This window comes from Thermobia domestica, chromosome 18 (genome assembly GCF_964235325.1).
Source record: "Thermobia domestica chromosome 18, izTheDome1.hap1.1, whole genome shotgun sequence".
NCBI lineage: Eukaryota > Metazoa > Arthropoda > Insecta > Zygentoma > Lepismatidae > Thermobia > Thermobia domestica.
This window is the reverse complement of record NC_137471.1, coordinates 166,657,649-166,683,371: the sequence shown is the minus strand read 5'-3', so window position 1 is coordinate 166,683,371 and position 25,723 is coordinate 166,657,649. Positions and strand designations below refer to the sequence as shown.

The following is a 25,723-nucleotide window of genomic DNA, read 5'->3' as shown; positions in this document are numbered from 1 at the left end:
CAATTCGAATCGATTGAAACAAACTTAAAAACAGCAAAGAATATAGATTTATAGATATACTTTTCTCTTCCGTGTTAATAAATAGGTTAATTTTAAAAAGATTTTAATCTATTTTTAACAACTGCATTGGATCATCTTAATAATAAACACAGTATATTACAACAGAAGAAGGAGTGTTATTCGTGATTATAATTCCACCTTATCGTTTCTAGCATATACAGAGGAAATGAGGGACAAAAGATATTTTATAAACATTTTCATTTTATCTTGAATTCATCTTTAGTTGTAAACGATTATTTCTATTACTAACCTCTGAAAACATTCAATATTTATTGAACAGGACATGGAGATAAGACTGAAATGAAGCGAAATGCAAAATCTTTTTGTTATTTTGTTAGTTGTCACCCTGGCAATCGCCGAGAATGGTAAGTAAAACTTAACATAGATATATCGTTGGTTATTTGAATTAAAAATAATAATAGCTAAACAATGAACTGACGACATACAATGCACTGATAAAACTATATCAACAATTTATTTTAGTGAAATGTAGACGTACCAGTACATAGTTTCTCAAGGTCTCTCAATTCTTTTTTTGTTCATGGTATTTTAACAAAATGTTCAAAGACAGCTGAATAAATTGTTTCGATACACAGGATAAAATACTTTTTGGAAAAAGTAACTATAAAGTATAGATTTCTTTCAAATTTAATAGTACGTATGTTCACTAATAACTAAAAGTAATAAGATTCAGACCAGATTAATAATAGTTTTAAAGCAGAATGACATACATACAGTGGCGTAGGCAAAATTTTATCAAGGAGGTTTAGGTTATCACTCTTGTATTCTCTCATGATAAGCGTAATTTTTGTATATATGTATTTATTAATATAGTAAATGTGTATTTTCAGAATAGTCTCGTGAAGGAAGTTTAAATCCTGAAATGTCCTTGCCTATTCATATGTATATGGATAGATGAATAGTAGCAAGGGAGGCTAGACCAAGTACGAAATGTTACAAAATTAAGTTATACATATGAAATTACTAGTAACGGTCTGAATTTTTTGTCTGACAAAATAGATCGGCTGTCCTGTTAATTACTACCTTAACCATGAAAGCTATAAAAACTAATGGCTGAACAATAGATACATACAATGTAAGGGTTGTAACGAGTGGTGGCACGAAGAATGTGACTTTAAATATTGTTACCTCTGTATGTAGTATTTGCTTTTTGATAAGTTTTCTGCGTATTGTACCAGTAAGGTTACCATATTGTTTTTAAAGAATTCCTGGACTCTTTCAGCTTCTTTTACAAATCATAGAGATTTACTAGGCTGTGGTAAACTTATTGCACAGTCGCCCTTCGACAGTGTGATTTTGTATCACTATCGAATGTTATTTATAGTTAAGCTTGTTTGCATTTTACTTAAAACTTGATAATGCATCATTGTTATTGATACAAAGCGAGTTAGAAATAGAATTGCTTACGACACAAGTCTTGAGGGTGTCTCGTATGGAAAAAGGGTGAAAGCGATGTCTCGTCTCGGGAAGTGTAGCTGTTTCTATCCGAAAAGCTCCGTTTCGTCTCGATCTGTGGGCAATCATAGTTGAAATCTTGAATCATACCAGACTAATGCTTCTTAATCTGTGATTCACGGACCCCTCGAGAGATTAAAAGTGATCCGTGGAACATTTTATTTTCATTAGACTCTATCTTATGTTGTTCACCATGGATATATTTTAATGACGCTCGACCCTAGGCATAGGAGCTAAATGCACGGTTCTGATTGGTTGAAGTTATCCGTTTCTCGCCATGCAGCACACATATAGCACAAATCAAACGCCTGCTGGTGTCGATCCTCGTGCCCGAACATGCTAGGGACGGGCTAGTAGTGAGAATCACTTTTGGCGTTGCGTTCAAATCCGGTCCAAGGAAAGTTTTATTTATTTATTTATTTTTTTAATTTTCATAACAGTATTATCATTAAAATAAGAGAAAAAATAATACTCATTGCCCTTGTACGTAATATATAATGCATAAAAGATGATTTACTTACGTTACGAAACATAGCTGAGCGAGCGTCAGCGAACGAAGGGGGTTAGAAGCCCCGCAGGGCTTGCTTTGTTCCATCTTTACCACCATGATAATACCACGAGACATTACGTCACACTCGGGTGGTCCAACTTAGAACCTCACCCGCTTCCTTGTGACCAAAATGTATTTTTTAAGGGTAGCGCGTGAAAAAAATATGGCTCATGTTCTTACGAAATGTAACCCAAACGTAATTATCCTTTTATCAACACACAAAGTAACAGTTTTCTTCTTTTACTATAATACACAATACATGCACCAGAAGGTTTGGACAATCACAAACTGTAACCAATCAGAAACGTATATTTAGTTCCTATGGCTAGGGTTGAGTGAAAAAAATATGCTGCTCACATCTCGGATATCTGCAATGTATATTACTTATAGGTTTCAACCAATAAGGAAGAATACAAAATACAAGGTAAAAGAAGGAATGTCAAAATTACTAATGTAGGATGAAAGATTTATCACCCGTCACATTAGGTGAATGTTAAATTCATAAAATCAGACCTAACAGGTATGATCAAACTTTTCCAATAATTTTTAGCAGTATTATATTGTCATAAATAACTCAGTGTTGTAAAAATGTAATTGATAATTTCATATTTATGATATGTAAAAAAAATATTTTTAGACACTGTATGATTTCATGAACGCCACAGAGAATTAATAATCGCTACGTCGCGACGGTTCCACGACATCAGAAAGATTGGGAAATGCTCCTCTACAGTATTATAATGATACTTTTCTTCATTTAACAATTCTTACCAATGTTACATTATGTGTAGATATAGATTCCAAGTTCGTATATGAAGAGAAAACTTAGTTATATTCTTTTATTACAGATAGCATTGAAGAGGCAGCCAGAATAGGACGCTTTTTATTATATGAAAACAAAGTCACATGGGAGGAGGCAAGTTTCATGTGTTTAAAGGTTGGTGCAGTGTTAGCAAAAGTCGAGGAGCTTTCTACAATAAACAAAGGAAAGAACATATTGAGTATGTATATTAGTTATTTCTATCGACTTACTTCTCTAAATTAACTTTAGTCGACTTACTGAAATTAAAGCAAGATTTTATATTACTGTTTTAAAATATTAATGTAATAAGAAAATGATTTTTTGAGAGTTGATTTTAGACCTATATTCTCATAAGTAAAGGATCCAAATGGATGAATCGAGTTGCGGGATGAGACATAGTGCGTCTGACAGAGGATGTGAAAATATGTATAGGTGCAAAGTTATAGCAGATGAGCGCCATAAGAAACAGAGAGGGAGGTTATCAAAGTTGATGGGAGAAGGGCTATGCTGTTATTGAATTACATCAAATAAACTGCTGAATAGTGAAAATAGTGAAATACAGACAAAGTAAACGGCAGTAGTTTCGCATATTGACAAAATAAGAATGAGCAGAGTAGATCACGAACCTTCGCTGCCATCTTGAAATCCCCCATTTTGAAATATGTGATATTTTTGAAATGGAAAGTAGTCATGTGATGTGTCAATTAGGGCCAGAATGTTCTCAAAAAGTCAATTATGAACTTTATGATCCCTATCTGTACTTATTTGGAAGATTTAGGACAATCTTTATACAGTTTTATCCAGTCCCCTCGGTTTTGGAGGGAATCTGAACTGCCAGGGGAAAGCCCATTAAAATGTGGAAAGTAACCAGTCATTGCTTCGTGCTGATAAATATTGCTTAGTGTTCAGCCTCTCAGATAAAAACGAATTTTGCAGGAAGTTTTAGCAAGCGTTTTCTCGAAATAACCAGGGAAATGGGAACTATAAAAATTGTATCATTTGGCATATATATATATATATATATATATATATATATATATATATATATATATATATGTGTGTGTGTGTGTGTGTGTGTGTGTGTGTGTGTGTATGGATATATCTTCATAAATTTGGGGCATAAATTCTCCCTTCCGAAGGTGCCTGGATAAAACACTGTCTTTATAGTTATTTACGAAAATCTAGGAGACTAATACTCGTATGTTGAAAGTCTGCATTATCACGAAAACACATGTAAGTTAAACATATCTACAAGCCAAGAAAACTAACAGTGAATTTTGATATCCAAGTTGTATAATATTACATTATTATTAACAAATTTCACTGTTGAATATCAAGTTTCATTGTTAGTTTTCTTGGCTTGTGGACATGTTTAACTTACATGTGTTTTTGTGATAATCCAACCTTTCAATATACGAGTATCAGTCTCCTAGATTTTCGTAAATAACTATAAACACGATCCTAAATCTTCCAAATAAGTACAGATGACGATCACTAAAGTTCATAATTGAGTTTTTAAGAACATTCTGGCCCTAATTGATATATCGCATGACTACCTCTCCATTTCAAAAATATCATAGACTTCAAAATGGCGGCGAAGGTTCGTGATCTGCTCTGCCCATTCTTCTTTTGTCATTGTGCGAAACTACTACCGTTTGCATTGTCTTTCACTATTTTCACGATTCAACAGTTCATTTGATGTATTTCAATAACATAGCATAATCCTTCTCCGACCAACTTTGACGCCCTCCCCCACCGTTTCTTATGGCGCTCAGCCGCTATAATTTTGCACATATACATATTTTCACATCCTGTCAGGCGCACTATGTCTCATCCCGTAACTTAATTCATCCATTTAGACCCTTTATTTGTCAGCAATAATTCAGCCACCAGAAACTCAACTTAAAAAAGGACTTATGTCTAAAATTACATAAGACCATGGAAACACTCATTAATCGTGTCAATTATTGAAATAATAATAATAATAATAATAATAATAATAATAATAATAATAATAATAATAATAATAATAATAATAATATGTACAATCAAAAAACAATTTTCTTTATATATTTGAATGTGTCGAAGAAAAAAACGTTATTGAAAAATATATTTTCAATATTTTTGTTAGCTAATTGCTGAAAATAATTAAATTAGAACCAAAATAACTTAAATATACCTATTTTTCTCCATTGTCAGTTCTGTGAAAGGAGAATTTTATAGAGGGAAATTGTGCTAGTTACCACGAAAGTAAATGGAAGTTGTAAAACTAATGACAATCCACAATGAAATGGGTAATGAAAATTACCTATTCCTACTAACTTTGGCCATCGCTGAACTTTCAGACTTCACTCTAAAGGACAGGGCTAGCCTGTATTCAGAGTTACACACGAACCATTTTAACAAATCTTATCCAATATTTTACTGTCATGAAATTGTTATAGATATAACGTACAGCATTCTAATATTTGTATTAGACATTGCTTTATGCAAATGTGAATCAAACAATGAAAATTTTATATTTGAAATAATGCGAATAACATCTCTGTTTTCCTATGTAATGCTGGAAATGAACCCTAACAGCAAGTAAAAGTATAATCCAGCAGTAAATTGATTGAAAAAAGAAAGTTAATAAAACTAAAGATCAGTCAGTGCCTCAACCCACCCCAGGACAGATGTTTTGGAGGGTTGGATTGGATTTGGCTTTAGCTCCCCATTCAACAGCGAAGCTATATGAGCCGTTGGCCTATAGCTTAACGTGGGATTCGAACCACATAAGTTCTCTTCAAGAATCGAACTAGGGTCTCCCACGCTAAAGGGGCATTCGCTATCCACATAACAACGAGAAAACTCACAGACGTTTTTCAATAAGTGAGATTATAAAATAAGAAATTATAAATTTATTTTTAAGTGTTGGAGCAAATCTTCAGGTAAATGTGGAAAAATTATAAGATTCAAATAGTGGTACAATGACGTTATACACGTCAAGAAACATCTTGTTCACGCCAAAAGCATCGTTTAATCGAATCAACGCTTTTAGCGTTAGCCAGCAGTTGAAACATAGGCAACTCCATGGCATAGGCATCAAGAAGTCTATACTCTTAAGTTCATTTCTTAATCCCTGAAAATTGTCATTTCTTATATATTGATTTATCTTTTTGTTCCCCGTTCTTAGAGGTAATGTTCTGCTGAAGTTCGGCACATCCTGTATAGGAACAACTTCGTCCCTCAAGTTTTTTAACAGTGTTAACGTTCTATGTTATTCATGTTTATGTCTCTTTGCAGGTAACTTGAAGAAGGTGTGGCTAGGTGGTCGTAAGTTGCTAACAAATGAGTGGTTTTGGGTGAAGTCAGGAGAGCTCCTTCAGGAAGGAATTAAAATCCAGAATAACGATGACGAAGAAGCGTCTTGTTTGTCATTGGAGTGGACTAATGCTTCTCCTTTCTATGCTTCTGATAAGTGCTCGATAAGGAAGGCCTTTATCTGTGAGCAAAGTAAGGATGAATTATGTAAACATTACCTTCTTTCTTCTTCTTCTTCCTTTTCTTCTTCTTCTTCTTCTTCTTCTTATTATTATTATTATTATTATTATTATTATTATTTTAAAAAATTAAGTTAATGGAATCTCTACCGCTATAAACAGCCAGAAGCTTGCTGTACCTCTATATATTCTACTTACATAACATATTGAATAAAATTATAAGTGATAAATAATTAATATGGATTCTGCTTGCATAACATACACGGTAATTTTAATATACATAGATGCATATAATAAAGATATATAAATAATGAAAGTAATGTAAAAATTATCGATTTGGTTCAATTTTTATCGGATTTTTAGTGATTTTTTGTAACCAGATCTAGTAGCTTTTTGGTTTCTTTTACGATTCTTTTTTATGCTGATAAAAGAGTATGAAACATTTTCCAACCCCTATTGAATATAATAAGGTTATATATGTTCAACCTCTATTGAATTATGGAGTGTACTCGTTCTCTTTTATGGCCTCTCTTTTGAGCCCCTATTTAATATAGCAGAGATTACGAACACATATTCCAACCCCTATGTAACATAGGAGCAGAGGCTACGGTATTGTCTAGGTATGATAAAACTCGTTCTCTTTTACGGCACCTTTTTCATCTCCTATGTAATGTAGTAGAGCTACCAGAAATTACATAGAGTCTAGGCTACGGCATAGCAGTAGACTCCAACCCCTATTTAACATGTTCAATAGAGGTTTAAAAATATGTTATACTGTTTTATCAGCATAGAAAAGGGGTCGTAAAAGAGAACTAAAAGTTACTAGATCTGATTACAAAAAATCGCTAAAACTCCGATAAAAACTGCTCCAGATCTTTAATTTTTACACCACTAATGAATATGTGGTATTATCTGTCATAAAAGGCATGTTTTTCGTGGATAGTATCTTTTGCCCCTTACTATGAGAATGAAATCGGTACGCGTACCCTTCTACCACCTTGCGATTTAATTAATTGTTTTTTTTTAAAAAAAGTTCTAAAGGTCCAATCCCTCACAAAATCGATAAATGCATTATCTTTCTTTTTGCAGTTTACACAAGGCATTGTAGAAATGTCGAAAAGTTAATTATAAAAGAAAAACCTCTTCTTTTACAGCTTGAAACTTACAACTATTTGCCACATATTTACATATTACATAAGCTCTTATATATTTTTCCGTAGCTCAGCGAATCTGTACAGAACTCCTATCCACACGACCCGAGTTCAAATCTTCATCGCGATTTGATTTTGCTTTTTCATTCATCAAGTAGGACAACAGCAGAAAGAAAAATATGATTACAATTTTAGGTATAATTCGACAATTCTACAATCCACCCTTTATTTTGTTGTTGTTGTCAAGCGAAGAAGACGAAGTAAAATTTACAAGCGTAAAGACTTTTCTAGATTTTATTATTAATTAAAACTAAAAATAGGTTTATAGCTGAAAAGTAAATTGAATTCTCATCAATTGTTGTCCATAATAAGGGCAAAGGCAAGCAATGTTGGGCAAGATGGAAGGTAGTGTTGATCACACTCAAAATATCTGAAATCCAAGCCAACGAGATGAATTTAAGATATTTTGAGTGTGATCTACACTGCCTTCGATTTTTAATTTTGTAACTAAATATAACTAAAATCATTTTGTTCTTTAGATATAAAATACTCATCTCTAGTTCTAAACTAAACATAAAGCATAGTACAAAATGTCACTATGCCATTACATCTTGTTGTGAAATAAATGGAAAAATGAACACATTTGTGCTTGAAAATGTTGAAGATAGTGCAGGGGTGCCCACAAGGGGGGCTATGACGCAAACTGCGTCATTGAAATATTTGGGGGGTTAAAAATCTATATAAATATGTTTGAGGGGGTGTAAAAATTAATCGAAAAGATTTTTTTCATGGAAGAACACCTATGGATAGACAATTGCTGGGGGGGTGCGTCATGGACATAAGGGGGGCACCACTGGATAGTGTGACAAATATTATAAACGATTTTGAAAATAAATTAAGCAATGATTTATAATAAAATAAAATGCAATCAATTGCAAAATATTGGAAGTTAGCAAAAATATTTGCCATTATATGCTGAAACACAAGTTTCTTGAATAGATAACGGATGTTTCACCTTGAAATATACATCTTGAATTCGATTCGCGATAGAATCTGAAATGTGTTAAGAGCTTTAAATCTTAAGGAAACGCAACACAAGTTTGACGTCTCATGGTTATAATATTGCCGTTACAAACTGACTAAACTAGTGATAAATCCAAGGAGTAGCTCACTAAATCAGCTCCTTTTTCCGGATTTGTACAAACCAACATAACTAACTACATTATTCCTACTTGTCAGATTCTAGGTCAAAAGATATATTTTCCTTTGAATATATTTCAGGGAGAGCATGTAACATCAACAATTCATTAGCAAATGTGGCAACTGATCAAATTGAATAATGTCAAAAATAGTCTACTTTGTTCGGTAGAACCTATTTTTGGTGGAAGCCTCTACATCAAACCTTTCTAAAAGATTTTTGAATACTTCTGAATGTTTTACAGAAACATAGTATATAGCCTACATGTTATGTTTTGTACGAATAAAATTGTATTATGAAGAAAATAGTCTGTAGAGCCCTTTCTAGAATATCTGTTATTAGTTGTAGTAGTTGATTTGAGTTCAGTGTCCGTTCAGCAGCGAGGCTATATGGGACATGAACCTACAGCTTAACGTGGGATCAGATCCACTTGAGCCCGCCTGGAATTGACCTCCGTGTTGGAAAAGAAAAGGATCTGACCACAATTAAATCTTACCAATTGGGGTTAGATCAAATTTGTACTATACTTGGTATTGGGGGGGGGGCAACAATGAAGCTGGGTAAGAATTTCATAAAGTGAAAGCAGAAGAATTGTGACCCAGTGTGACTCGAACAGATCTGCAGACGACTTGGAAATGCTTGGTCAATATACAAAAGTGACATCCTGGTTGTCTGTCGATCGTCACGGGTAAACGAATGAACTGTTTGAAATGAATTTTTAAATACGTTAAATACTTCCAAGAAAATGGTTAGCTGGAGTTCACTGGTAATTTGACGAAACTTACACAATTTAGAAGATGATCAACTGTGTCTAAATGTAAAATTTCGGGTGGAAGTGAACACGAGGAAAAAAAGTAATACCGAATTGAAGCTTAACATTAGAAGTGATTGTGGAACAGAATTTTATGATGCTTGTGAACGAAAAAAGTAACTTGTTACAGGGTTTGAACACATTAACATTTGACTAGCAGATTATTTACCCCAACCGCTCGGCTATTTCTTACACGTATTTAAATTGTTTAGTTACGCTCTAATTGGTGCTGACCGATTACGACTGCATCAAAATCATTTTCGTATGGAGTTTCAATGCTAAACTTTACTTCAACTCCCATAAGTTCCTACCGTATGCACTTCAAAGTGAAATTTTGTATTTAGAAATAGTTAACCATTTTCTAATTAATAATGTGCAATTTTTCCAGCGGGCGCAAGTTGGCCATTTCTTAGTTACCTCGGTCCGGGCTTTTATCATATTACTTTCATTACAATGCATATAGTAAGCGGGAAAAGGAGGATTAAAAAATGCGCCAAAAAATATAGTACATCATGAACCTCTCATTATAGGAAGACGAATTTCTGCTATAAACTCCTCATTTAAAATGTATGATCATGTACTCCACCATTTTCGAAAATTCCGCCTCTAGCAGAGAAAGGGGGCAACTGGTACAATATCTTAATTTCCCATTTTGTATGTACAGGAGTTGGGCAAAAAAATCTAAACGTTTGCAAAAGTGTGAAAATCACATCTAGTATGCCGTGGGGCCTCCTTTTGCGTCCAAAACAGCTTGGATCCGACGTGGAATGGACGCATACAGCTCCTCAATCGTTGTGTGTGGAATTTTGTACCATCGATCCTTCAAAACATGCTCCAGTTCCTTAAGGGATGCTATGCTGGTGGAGGGTAATGAGACCGAATACCCTTTTCTAACTCAGACCACAATGGCTCAATGATGTTGAGATCTGGTGATTGTGGGACCCAGGGGAGGTGTGATCAGAGCCGTAGCTAGAGATTTCGTCGCCCGGGGCGAAGTAGAATTCAGCGCCCCCTACACTCACTTTACCAATCATTATATATATATATATATATATATATATATATATATATATATATATATATATATATATATATATATATAAGAAAAGCCGCTGAATTTTTATTCATCTTCTTGGAAAGACCATTACAACAACCAAAAACGATCATTATGTATCCTCTTTCATATAAGAGTTGTTTTCGAGAGTCTTATTTTGGACTTTTTGTTAAACTTGACAAAACTACCTTTGGTTGTATACAAATTCACAGGGAGAACAGTTACGGAAAGTTACTAGTATTTACAACGTTTCATATTATCGATAAGAAATGAAATTTCAATACATTAAAAACTATGTGCTTTTAAATTGTTCCAAATGGATGACAGTATTAATTTCCAGTAATAATTGTAAACTTTTTCATTTTATTCTGTATGTGACCACATCAATATTATTTTAATTTCGATCTTTTAATGGTAAAAAATATTTTGTGAAATGTAATGGAAATTCAGAAGGAGCCTTCTTTATGAATTTCTAAATATTGATCGATGGAGGTGAAGAATATGTTCAATTTTTGTACTTAAAATCCAAAATATACTTTGGCTACTACATATGTCTGTAATTATAGTAATTACTTAATTTCTTAATGAATGAAAGTTCCGAATTTAAGGTACTTATTATTAATTAACATATTAAAATACACTAACACGTACATATATGAAGAATGTATGTACTTATGTTTTGTATGTATGCAGATAGATAAAAACATCACACAACTAGACAGGCATGCACAAAATAATATGGTGCCGATATAAAAAGTTGATGAAAAATGACCCCAATAAATTCCTCCAAATTAGAAGCATTTGATATGTCAATGGAATTTTAAAATAAATCATTGGTAGTGATTAGTGTCTGAAAAAGTCGAACTTAGTTGGGCTAAGTTCTGATCCCTTAAACCCCTATTCTACAACTGCTTGAAGTTCGAAAATATTATTGTTCCCCTCGTTTACCTTTATTTTTAATATTCCCGCGCAAACAGCAGCTTGAATGTGTTTCTTCATTCTTCTCACTTTCATGCCTTCATTCTCACCGTCGCACAGTGGGGCCAAACGAGGCAATTCTTAGCAAAAACTCGAAAAATGAAATAAAAGATTGAGTCGATATAATTTGTTATAATGAAACCTTAATAGTGTACACATAAAATAGTGTGCAGGAAAAGAAGTGATAACAGTTTACAGTTAACTCATGGGACGTGTAAATTTGGTTATCCACCTAAGCCGGAGAGGCGCTGCTTAGTGACAGAAGATAGGAAATTGACTTTGAATGCGACTATTTCTACATTGCGTGTAGATATTCAGTGGCTGGTAAACATGGTGACACGACCCACATGTATGTATCGTTTTGTATATTTAGAATGTTGATGTGATGTGTAGTCAATAATCATATTTGGAATGATGTTAATATCATTATCATATCCCTATGAGAATCCCCTACTTAATATCATATTTGGAAAATGCTGTGGTATTGAAAGCATATAAACTATGGTCAAACGATAGAATGGCAATTTAGTAGAAAATATTGCATAATATGTCTGTGATTTTTTAATATGTCGCAGCGGAAACATTGTTCTCACCGTATGCAAAGAGAAAACCTGCACATATTTGCACTTTTGGGAAATATAGCGCATGAAAATGTTTGAGGAAAACCGCATTCTGGATGCAATGCTGCTTTTGAATTGAGCTGGGATGAATGTGAGAGCAAGTGTTAGGTTATTAGACGTGTGATCCCCATAGATCGATTTTGGGAATTTTGCCGCCAAACCTAGTTGAGGCTTCGCCCCCCAGGACCCATCTTGTTTCCAACATCTAGTCATACTTCTCTGGCATTCGCCAACAAAACTAAACTCTAGTCAAACATACGTGATTAATGGTAGCGATATTTTGAAACGTCATTGTTTGCTAAACAATCTATAGACCATAGGGTAGAACCATATCTAAAATGGTGTTGATCAATTCAGTATTGTGTTTTTTGTAATGCGATGCGTGCACAGAAGTAACATTGGAATCAACTGTAATGAGCCTCCGCTCGCTCCAGCTCAGAGTGTTCCAATCAAACCCTGAAATCAGCTCACGTAATACACAATGCAATATATGAAACAACTTGAACAGGTTACTGATGCTTGTAAATCATATGTTTAATATATATCTGATAATATATTCATATCGAGAACTTGTGATGAGATAATTTTTATGTATTGAAGCGTCCTTGCATCTTCATTGTCATAACGAATCCTCCACAACTTTGAAATAATTTTGAGAAGCAAGAACTTTTCTTCAATTTTATTACTCTTCAGTTGTAAAAAGAATAAGTAAAAATGTAAGTCAATCGTAAATTGCCAAATCAAAGCATATTGCCCACGCGTTTGTTTATGCCAATCATATAATCTGTTATATAATTTAGGCGCAAATATAAGGAATATTTCCTTTTATGATGTAAAACTCTATGTTTTTGATAAAATAATGTCGAAATAACATTATTGTAGCCACTGCACACACCAAACTAATTGGTTTTCTTTCAATTTTCTGCTTCATATTGCGAATTCTTATTTTTGCCAAGAATTCAGTGTCTTGGCTCCATTGTGCGTCGTGATTAATCAGATTGGGTAGAAAAACGTTTTGAACTAAGCAAACTCATCACTGTCAAAACGCCGAACACGACTTTGCTCGTTTCTGATTTTGAAAATGCTCCTACGTACACTATAAGTCATTGCTCGGCACCTTGTATACCACATGTCATTAAGCTTTAAGTAATAAGTAAAAACTTGTTGTGACTTATTTAAACTTTTGGATTGCGAGCGAAGCGAGCAAGAAAATTTTTAAGAAGTCTACATATTTCATTGATAACCGACAGCAATATGATCTAATAGGGCGCCAATACTTTCTGGGGACGACTCGTCTTTTATTCATGTCCAACACAACTTTTTATTTCTTCTTGCTCGTTCGGCGCCCCCTTGTTATCAGCGCCCGGGGCGGGAACCCCGCTGGCCCCTCCTTAGCTACGGCTCTGGGTGTGATAGCTCCTGGTCATGCTCCTCAAACCATGATTTCACCTTTTTTGCAGCGTGATAGGGTGTCAAATCATCTTAGTAGATGCCATCAGCAACAGGAACAATATTTGGGCCATGGGTAGAACCTGGTTCCCCAAAATGGCCTCATAGCCCGTAGCATTCATCATTCCATGCAGGGCTATGATGGAACCTGCAGAAAACCACGATATCACTGCCCATACTGTAACAGGACCATCCCCATGCTTTACAGTTGGGAGCAGACAGTGTGTATCATAGACCTGCGAAGGTGTTCTCCATACTTAAACACGACCGGTTGTTGGAAATAAGGTGAAGGTCGATTCATCGGACCACATTACGTGTTTCCACTGCTCATGAGTCCACGCCTTGTGGTCCTTGCACCACTGGATACACCTCTTCGCATTTACTGCTGTGACCATGGGTTTGGCGATAGCAGCCCTGCCATGAATTTTCAATTTAGGAAGATCCCGTCGCACTGTTTTCGATGAAACCGGGTTCTGTAGGTCGGAATTGAGTTCAGATGTAATTTTCATTGCAGTGGTCTTGCATTTAGCTGCTACAATCCGTTTTAATGCCCTCCGGTCCCTATCTGACAGGATTGTCTTTCGACCACTGTTGTGGTTTGCAGACGTCGTTTGCCCATGAATTGTGTATGGTCTCGTGACATTAGACACAGTGCCTTTCGATACTCCCACAAAGTTCGCCACTGTTGCGACTGAAGCTCCAACCAGACGGACACCAACGATCATGCCTCTTTGAAAGTCTGTCAGGTCACCCATTTTACCGCACCACTTTCACAGCACGACACTCACAAGTGAACTGGTTACTGCTAACGGAAGAGGAAGGTCCACATGACACATTGGAAAAAAAAAAAACGCTCGGCAACTGCAACACGTTGTACGGTGGAGGGTCAAACTTACATGTCCTGTATGAAGTGTTTTTAGATTTTTTTCTACCCCCTGTAATTATATTTGCATATGTGAACAGTAACTTGTTTCTTTAGAAAAATAAAACTAACAGCACCGGCAATACTGTAATATGATTTAATGAATAAATCAATACAAAATCTTACTCTGATCTTTATTTAGATAAGCTTTCACATTCATTCACTCATTCAGTGGCGGATCTAGAAGTTGCCAGAACCACGATTATGATAGGTATATCATGAGTTTACTATAAACTTTAAAAAGTATATAAATAATAGATTAAATTATGTTTATCACTCAAAGAAAACAGGGGTGGTCTAGGGTCTCCGGCTCCGGGCTCGATCCGCCACTAGTATTTCGTCTGTAGTTTAATATGCGTCAGTAAAGATGCTTAGAACTAGAGACTCATTGAAAATGAACATGATTTTAACTCACGGAAACGGGAAATATGTGAATTGGGGATCCGTCAACTTCTAATTCACAGATTGAGTTGGGTGCCAGCAATGTTTTTAAGTTATAAAATTCACAAGTAACGCAATAAAACGTTTCAAGAACTCAAAAACATTTAAAAGTTCCTGGTATGGACTAAAATGAAATGATATGGAACGTTTTAGTTTAATGTAGCACAGTTAACTTTTGTGTTGTCCCCCGGGAATCGAACTCAGGACCTCGCATACCAAATTCATATGCGCTAATCATTAGACCAATGTGGAGGGCTGCATTACCTAAACATTCGCAAAGAGTATTATTACGAAACATAACTGTATATTCAGTCCTCTTAACTAGAGAGTGCGGTATTGATATAATTTAGATTTTAAATAACACTTACAGGACATTATATTCATTTTTGCTTAAAACAGGACACTTAGGTGTCCCGTTTGAGATTAAAAAACATGACAACAGCTAAAATGGTTTTCTATATGTCAAAACTTGCAGCATGGGGAGGATTTTCCCCTGTTACTCCCTTATATTTGATAGATTCTTACATCAAAAAGATTGGAGGAAGGCAAATAGCAAGTTTCCTTAAAATCGAATAAGTTTTACGAGAGTTATGGTGAAACAGGCAGACGGACGGACAGAGACAAATTCTAGTTGAGTAAATTAGTAGATACTTTTTACTTGTATTTCAATTACGTATATATTTAGTTTTGAATGTAAGTTACTTCTATATTTTATTAATGGAAAAATCTAGAAGAACCTTACTTTTGATCTAGAATCATACTTGTAACTTTATATTATTAACTTAGAATAAAATAATTAAACATCTAACAGAATGAAGCCATATCTAAAACTCTAATACTACATGAAATAGCTATTTCTTCGACGAAAAGAAAAAGAAAAGTGTATTTGATGAAGATTCGAACATAGATCAGCTGATTGATAAGTAACAACATTATCCACTACGACACATAGAAAAGTACTCACGTGCTGCATTCCGCTATAAACTTTAAACATTTAAGGAATTTTTATGTTTCTGTTGTGTAGAACTCACCATATCAGTTTTTTTCTATTTTTCCTTCTTGCTACACTATTTGTGTTATGAATTGTGTAAACTGCATTTGTAAATGTAATAGATTTTATGTTACCGGGATCCACAGCTTTATAAGTTTTGAAGAGCTCAATTACATTATTAAGCGGACTGATTTTTCTAATATCTTCCATTGTTTCAAGGCAAAAATTATACGATTCCACGAAAAATATGCATTTTCTTTTGTATTATACTGAAGTTCGAGAGGGATGCTGTCTCTCGAGAATAATATTTAATATATACTTGAAGAGATAGTGAGAAAGACGGCATTTCGGTAGAAGGTAGAATTATTTGGTGTATACGGTTTGCAGATGATATGGCGCTTGTTGTGGAATCTAAAAAAATCAGTAAGATGTTTGAGAACTAGAGGAAGAGTTGTGAAGAATACACAGAGAAAAATCCGTTCTCCGGACAGCGGTATATTGTATAAATATACGGTATCCTCTTGCTTACTATAGAAATCAGTACGCACCGCACGTTATCCGTATGCTACATAGGCACTTTTCTTAGATGTTACATCATGCCGTTGCACGATGTCTGACATCTAACAGTTTTCTGTATATCACATGCATATACTTATGTTACCTTCGTCAGCTATAAGTTCCTATACGTCCATTTGTATGTGAGATCCTGACCGCCTACATTGTTTCATACAGAAAGTACGTATAGATGGAACACTTATAGAGAAAGTATTATAAAACATGCGTTTTCAGCTATACGTCTGCTGTACGTCAAGTCCAAAAACTACAGGAATTACGCATGTAACCCTAAGTACGCCACCTACATTTTTTCCGTCTATAACATAGAAATAAATGTTAGAAAGAAAAAAACCAAAATTATTGAAACAAAGTGGTATGTGCCAAATATACAAGTAGGGTGGGAGAAAATAGAACAGTGCCTTGGTAGGTATTATTAATTATCTAAAATTATGGAATTTCTCCAATAGCACCAGACGTTTGGGATCCACACTGCTAGGGCACCCTATACCAAATGAGAAAAAGCAACTTCCAGTTCAGCAGACTCTTACCTTGGGCCCTCACCATATCAACAATATAGTATTGCTGGGAAGCAGATTCGAGGTTTTCTAGATTCTCTCACACAACTATGTGCATGTTCCCTGTGCTATTTTTGTGTGGCTCTACATTTCGTTAGAACAGCCTCGACTAAAGTGATCAACTTCATTGAAGTAAAATTTACAACTGTTATATTAGAAAGTTTCGAAATGTGGTGTTCAAGGAAGATGGAGAAGATAAACTGAACAGAGAAAGTAACAAAAGTAGATATTTCAAAACTAATAAGAGAGAAGAGGACACTTTTAACCCCTTCAGTGCGTAATTTTCAGATGCGAACCGCTGTAAAAAAAAAGTGTAGATTTTTTTTTTTAGAACTTTGGAATTTGTTACCTTTTAATAACTTTGGAACCTCTCAAGCAATCACAGTGAAATTTTCGGCACTATGATCTTTGTTGCTTCTAATTAGCTACTATAACTTGTCATTGTCGTATTTATGGTTATCATCATCATCATCATCATTATATGGTTAGGTTACACAAATTTGGGAATGCCTCAACAGATCAAGCCCAATTTTTCTGTGTGGTCTCTTGGGGTTCTTAGGTGAGCGCAAACTCGCTAAATATTGTCGTGAATAACATTACTGATACTAGGGCAAGTATATTCGCCATTACTGCTCTCAACGGGTCGGGTCGGGTCGGGTTGAAGACCGACCCGACCCGACTCGACTGACCCGAACCGTGATCCGATCTGATTGACCTGACCCGATAACCCGACCCGAGCTGACCCGGTTGACCCGACCCGACAACCCGACCCGATTGACCCGACCCGAATAACCCGACCCGACAACCCGACCCGAGCTGACCCGATTGACCCGACCCGACAACCCGACCCGAATAACCCGACCCGACAACCCGACCCGAGCTGATCCGACTGACCCGACCCGACAACCCGACCCGAGTAGCCTGACCCGACAACCCGACCCGACAACCCGACCCGAGTTGACCCGACCCGAGTCGGGTCGGGTCGGGTCAACCCGGCCCGTTTGAGAGCACTATAGGTCACGACACGGTGAACGCCAAAATGCACTCACATTGGGAAACTAGTTTTAAAAGCATAATTTTAGAAAATAAAGCATAAAGCATAATTTAAAATATATAGCACAATTCTTGGAAAATTCTCTTTAACTGAAAGTTTAACATACTGTGTTAATATTTTTTAAAGCCAATATTTACAATGCAAAATCATTGAGAACATAACAATGCAACAATGAAAAGCTTATTTTCATTTCTGTAAACTTTTCGGTGAAATCCTTTGATGTGGAGAAAAGAAAAAAGTAAAAGAAGAAATTTTTCTGCCAACAATGAATAGTATGCAAGAACTCCATACTATATTGTTACAGTGACGACGCCAGCTTAGGGGGGCAAAGGAGGGGCAGATACATTTTCGGGGGGGCTATTTGCCATACCAAAAATGACATATTTATTAAGTTTGACTTATTTTACATTACATTGTGTATTTCGTTGCTGTTTTTATGTTAGATCTATATGATTATAAATTAAACTTATTTCAAATAAAATTTGTAACTAACAAATAAGTAACGTCTGCACATGAAATATTTTTCAGTGAAACTTTTGAAGCCTAAACATAAATTGAATTACTTTCGCGTATGCTACAAGTAACACATTCGTCTATATGCTACGTCTCTCTCTCTCTCTCTCTCTCTCTCTCTCTCTCTCTCTCTCTATATATATATATATATATATATATATATATATATATATATATATATATATATATATATATATATATATAGCCAGAGAGAGAATTTACGAGGAGCTGCTGAAAATGTCGTAGTCCAATCCAGAAGGAGTGTAGGTACTAGGTAGAAAAATGAAACCGTAGTTTAGAAAAACATATCTCTGTATGTACAAATATAAATTTTCATATTAATAATGAAATTCTTATTGTTTCTCAGGCCTCTGAAGTGATTATATGTGCTCAAACAGATAATTTCACGAACATCCAGATCCTTACTGTTATAACATTTTTGTTCCACCAAGGAAAGTCACCGAAGTAAATTAATTAGGAAATCAGTGAAACACCACGGGACTCTCCTCCGTTATACGTATATGGTGGTGAAGAAGTAAGTGGCTTAGTATAAACGTAGCAATTTCTCAACAAATTATGCTTTACATCCAGGATGATTAAAAGCAATGACTCTTCCTGGAATCATGGATGCAATTTGTGACATTATTCTTGAAAATTGCAGCATTTCACCCAGTGGTGGATATAGCCGGGGCCGGAGGGCCTAGGCCACTCCAGTTTTTGTGTGACAAAAATAATTTAAGCTATTATTTATATAGTTTTTAAAGTGTATAGTAAACTCACGATATATTTATTATAGTCTGAGGTCTGCACCCCGCTTTCTCAGTTTTTACCTTCTCAGCAAAACTTGTGTCAGAGATTCTGGGCATTTCTTTGGAACTCGTCGGTAGCATAATTCAGAATGGCTTGGGTATGCGCAAGTTCTCGGCATAATGGGTTCCCAAAATATATGTCAGGAGAATAAAAGGGTAACGTCATTAAGAGAAGTCTTCTTCCAATTTGACCGTAATGCTGATCAATTTCGCTGACGAATAGTAACGATAGATGAAATATGGTTGTACCACTATGATCCTGAATCGGAACAACAGTCAATGGAATAGTAGCACTCATTTCTCCATCGCCCCAAGAAGTTCAAGACACAGAAGTAGGTTGAGAAACTGTTTGGAACATTCTTCTGGTATAAGTATGGAGTGGTAGACTACCTCCTCAATGGTCAGATATTTAATCCAGAATCTCTACATTACTTACAAAACTGAAAGAAAAATTCAAAGTTCAACGCTGCGGAAAATGAAAAGAAAGGAATTCTGTTCCTTCAGGAGAATACACCTGTCCATCAAACCCCTGCGAACATAACTGACATTGCATAATCTAGGATTTCAATGTCTAGATCATCATTCTTATTCCGCAGATTTAGCTCCGTCTAACTATTACGTGTACTTATTTCCCAAACTTAAATAACACTTGAAAGACGCCATTTTAGATCTGATAGGGGTAGTGCTACGAACAGTGGTGCGAGGAAATCTAGATTTTTTTAACTTTTCTGCAAAAGCTGGAGCACTGTACAAGGTAGTATATTGACTCTCGGGGGAAGAGAAGAAGAAGTAAAACTTCACCAATCCACGTGCACTCCTTCTGGGTTGGGCTACGAATTTTTCAGCAGTTCCTAGTCAATATGGTAGACGTCACGTCAGTACTTTGAAACAAAATAAGTAAAGGAGCACTAGTATAAAGCAATTACTAACTAAAGATCAGCACTCTGACAATACATTTTATTGGGAATCAATTTCTTCCATAATTTTATTATTATCATTTGCAGGAAGGGAAAACACAACTCTTTTTATCTCCTTCAAAAAATTAAGCCCTGGTAGTTGCAAACTAAGCTGTTATAAGCACATCCTCTGAATATTGGAAGCCGAGAATAATGTTTCAGAAAAAAGAAGTTTTAAATAAAACAAAATATGAAACTGAAAACTTCAAACCTGGATAAATACAAACAAGTTACGTAACTGGTTTTACCTTTCTTTTGTTTCCAATCGAAGTTGATCCAATGAGAAGACAAGTCGACCAAATCTACTATTGTTCGCTAGGCACAATTATTAAAAATCATAAGAAAGAAGTATAACTAAAATTTACCTCAAAAGGGGCTAAATTAGAAAACAGAAATATGCGTGCATACCCAGACGCTCAAAGGAGAAAGCTTGAGGATTAAGCTGCCACATAGTAAATTCATGGAAAGTAGACTACAATTTGTCAATGAGATTGGTTATGATACTGATATAAAATACTACGTGAAGAATGTTTAAAGATTGTACGAGTCTGGAGGGGCAGTCTAGGTGGCAGTCAGGGGGGCAGAAGTAGCTACTAGGGGGGCGCTCGCCCCCCTTGCCCCCCTCTGGCGTCGTCACTGTATTGTTATGTTTACTTTTTGAACTTAAGCACTTTCTGTACTTTTTGGTGGCATCTTTTACTTTCCCTTTCTGTATATATGTACCTGTAAGGCGCACACAAATGATAGAAAAAATTTATTCGAGCAAAGCACATCTCTTTACAATGAATTAAGTAGAAAGTTCATTAAATATGAGAGAAACTAGTTGCAAAAAAAATATCAATAAATAGATCAAGATATTTAGAATATTTAATGTATAATAAATATACATTATACACGATTAATGTAAAATAATCATTGAAATTAACAATAAAGCATAATTTAAAAAAAAACATAATTAAACAAGAAATAAAGCATAATGTGGGTTGCTCTAACAATTAAGTTGCATGAAGACGAGAAGAAAACGAAAGCTGATTCCTTAACGAATTTCGTTGATCTTCTTTGTGTCTACAAAAACGCATTCCTAGAAACCTACAAGCTAGGTATCATCTCTGTGATTATATCAGTTATCAGTTTCTAGTGCTACATGTGAAAGGTCATTCTCTTCTTTGAAAAGATTAAAGACTTGTATACGCAATTCAATGACTCATGATAGGTTGAAAAACTTAGTGTTACTTTATTTTGAGAAGAAAATTGCTTAATCGTTAGATCTTTAACAAGTTGTGGATATGTTTGTTGCTGCCCACACGAATAGAAAGATCCTCTTCAAGTAGAGGCATGAACCTATAAGTTATTTTCTTTACCTGTAAAAGTGTATTTGCTTCCACTTAAGTCAACCAGCTACACATACAGTATTTTAAACGCCATGATTAAATAACTATTTACTTAAATTAGAAATCAATTGCATTAATGAATCCTAGTTGTTTGAGGTACTAAATTCTTATATTTTCACTGTTTTCCAAAGAGTAAAATCATGAACAATAAAGATGGAAACATTCACCTTGAACACACACACACACACACACACACATATATATATATATATATATATATATATATATATATATATATATTGGAGATGTCCCCCTTAAAATCCTCTTGGACCCTTCATTGCCCCCCCCTGAAAACTCTAGCTACGCTACTGGACACCATGCACCAGAGATGAATTCTCTACCACTGAGCCACCGCGGCCCTGCTTGGGCTTGGTCGTCCATATCCAATATCTCTTTTGGCGTTGCTTAAACAACTTCTAGTTTTGTTCTAAATCCAGACTCCATATTGGCGTAGATATTAATATTACAGTCGATTGGTAAAATCAATCTTCCACATTTAAAAATTAAAGTACACACAAGTAGAAAAATAAGCATTTATCATAAAAACACTAGCTGCAAATGTTCAAAATAGATTTATGGTTTCTATAAAATCAATTGAAAATTGCTATTTTTAATTAGGCAGCTAGTGAAAAACAGCAGCTTTCGACTCCAGCCGAGTTTAAACTCAACCTAAACTCAGTTGACCAAAGTGAACTGACCCGACTAACCCGACCCGACAACCCGACCCGATAACCCGACCCGATAACCCGACCAGACAACCCGACCCGATAACCCGACCCGAGTGACCCGACAACCCGACCCGACCTGACCCGATTGACCCGACCCGACAACCCAACCCGAATAACCCGACCCGACAACCCGACCCGAGCTGACCCGACAACCCGACCCGAATAACCCGACCCGAGCTGACCCGACTGACCCGACCCGATAACCCGACCTGAGTGACCCGACAACCCGACCCGACCTGACCCGATTGACCCGACCCGACAACCCAACCCGAATAACCCGACCCGACAACCCGACCCGAGCTGACCCGACAACCCGACCCGAATAACCCGACCCGAATAACCCGACCCGAGCTGACCCGACTGACCCGACCCGAGTAGCCTGACCCGACAACCCGACCCGATCTGACCCGACAACCCGACCCGATAACCCGACCTGAGTGACCCGACAACCCGACCTGACCCGATTGACCCGACACGACAACCCAACCCGAATAACCCGACCCGAGCTGACCCGATTGACCCGACCCGACAACCCGACCCGAGCTGACCCGACTGACCCGACCCGATAACCCGACCCGAGTAGCCTGACCCGACAACCCGACCCGATCTGACCCGACTGACCCGACCCGATAACCCGACCCGAGTTGACCTGACCCGACCCGACCCGAGTTGACCTGACCCGACCCGACCCGTAACCCGACCCGATAACCCGACCCGAGTTGACCTGACCCGACCCGACCCGTAACCCGACCCGAGCTGACCCGACCCGACTCGGGTCGGGTCGGGTCAACCCGACCCGTTTGAGAGCACTATTCGCCATACGCAATACAAATAGCCAAAGCAAAATGAAAGCGTATATATACGCCATCCGCACAGCAGGTGCGTTTTGAAGACACGAGTTAACTCGCCACCCACACTGAAGGGGTTAACTAGCATTGTTCGTAGGAAGGCGAATTGGATTGGACACATCTTGCGAAGATTCCGCCATAAAAGGAAAAGGAGGAGTAGAAAGAAGAAGACACTGGTCGATGATTTGAAAAATAGAAGAAAATATTGAAAGTCAAAAGCGGAAGAAACATTCCCTGTCCAAACATTAAAAAAAAGAAAGAAAAAAAAAAGAAAAAGAAGAAAAGAAAGAAAGAAAGAAAAAAACTCCCAAAAGGCAGAATACTTCAGAATAAACATTTCAGAAAATTCCACGTACAGCCTACAAGTTCAAACTAAATAAATTAAGAAGCAGATATGAACCTTTTAGTAGAGTAAATACAAAATACAGATGTAGAGAGGGCTGTGAGGTGCTAGGTGGCCAGAGCCGAAGCTACTGTTTACCTAACGACACCAACACAATATATAAAAAAAAAGTTGAAGGAGAGTGGCTGGGAATATTTAATTAACTGAAGTATTTACATAAATGCAAATATCAAAAGAATATAAGAAGTTATTTATTCCCTCTTGGAGATCAGGTTCTCTCCTGTAAGGGCCGCCACTCTCTTATGAAGTCGGTAGAGCAAAAATTATGTATTTCTGTAGAACAGCAGATCTCAGGGCCATCTGCATAACAACCATGCTCAAGGATGCTATAATAGTGAGTCAGTTATAATTTTCAAATAGGTTAAAAGAAAAAAAAATCTATACTTTAAATTTTTACAGGTAGCAGCCTGTAAATGATCTCACTATTTCATGGCTGTTATTTTGTTCTTTTTGGGCAGAATTCTCTCTGAGCCCCATACAGAGAGATGGTCAACATACACATTCAAGGGGAAAATGTCTCCTTGAATCACACTCCTGAAACAAAGATATCATTAGTGCAGGTACTCACCCTACAGCAATTGAATAAACAGTTGTTCTGGTATGAGCTGACAGATTTATTTCCCACATAGGAAACAGGCATCTCACCCATGGTAGATGAGATGATATCACACTTTATACACTAAATACTTATCACCTTTGTAGTGCACTATCACATAAACACGTTACTTATAGATTTGATACACTTGATATTGTATCACACTAAAAAAAAATAAAATGAATGAGAATTAATGTAGGCTGAACTGAACCTGAAAGGTCTGACTGACCTTTAAAATAAAAAAAAAACTTTTATAGAAATATTTACAGAATTTATTTATCTCCTCATAATTTTTAGTTTCTCGTCTCTAACAGTTTAGAGGAGAGATGTATTTCACTGTCGAAGAAACATATTTCACTATATTGTGGGCTAACAACACAGATAGAAGATAAACATAAACAAGATTTTTATATGGTGATGCACTGTTCAAACTTCACTTGACGTACACAAGTTCTGAAATTGATTTAACACAGTGTCCTCCTAGATGCTCATTCCACTACACGAAAATGTTCTGGTAGAAGATATGGTACGCTGAAATTCAAGCATTCTATGAAAGAATGTTTAGTAGCTCCAATTTTAAAAGCAAGCAAATTAAATACTTGCAGCCTTGTGCTAAAATTGTCCAAGGACAGGCACAGTTTAATAGCGTTACTGGCCTCGGTGTTGTATCTCTATTTGAGATATGTCAGGATATATATTTCTCCCATAGTTGGAAAAATGCAATTGTCCCATATTAGCAATGGGAGTTATGAATAAGCTTCAAATTATTTGGTCTCTACTGAGTGTTCTAAGCACCCAGAGAATGGACGAAATATTTAATACTGACTTTAAATGTTAAACATTCATTGTCACTGAATAGAATGAGTACCACTGACGTATCACTTCAAATATGTGTAAGTAACACATTGTTTGTCACTGGACTATATCATGCTCTTGAAGAAATTTAGATTAACACACTCGCGATACAGTTGTTCACAGGACCAATCCCGGGGAACCGAAACAATTGTTCTCACCGTGTCCTGGGTATCGAACTCTGTACGGGAAGTTAGGTGACTTCCTACCACACCGCAAAACTATCTCTTGTTACTTCACGAGTCTAGTTTCAACTACCCCGTTCTCCAAGGAAAACGAGTATATGTTTCTGGCAAAACACAGGAAACGAAGAAACTCGCTTCTCCCAGCACCCTTTGACAAAGGATCTTGCCTTGAGGCGAATATTGCGGGTGGTCTCCTGTGTCAATGCCCTTCTTCAGCCACCATTCGTAGCCAACTTCACCTTTCTTGGCTGATACGTGCTGCCCCTCCTCCAGG

General features: G+C 36.3%; 1 protein-coding gene across 1 annotated transcript in view; it reads left to right on the top strand.

Moving 5' to 3' along the window:
• The first annotated feature begins 286 nt into the window (after positions 1–286).
• The window catches only part of LOC145674824 (uncharacterized), a 39,127-nt gene continuing 13,690 nt past the window's right edge, over positions 287–25,723 (top strand). Inside the window, exons 1-3 of the mRNA XM_081745044.1 lie at positions 287–425; positions 2,935–3,087; positions 6,174–6,383. Coding sequence (XP_081601170.1) covers positions 371–425; positions 2,935–3,087; positions 6,174–6,383 — 418 coding nt within the window. The 5' untranslated portion in view covers positions 287–370. The remainder of the gene's footprint in view (positions 426–2,934; positions 3,088–6,173; positions 6,384–25,723) is intronic.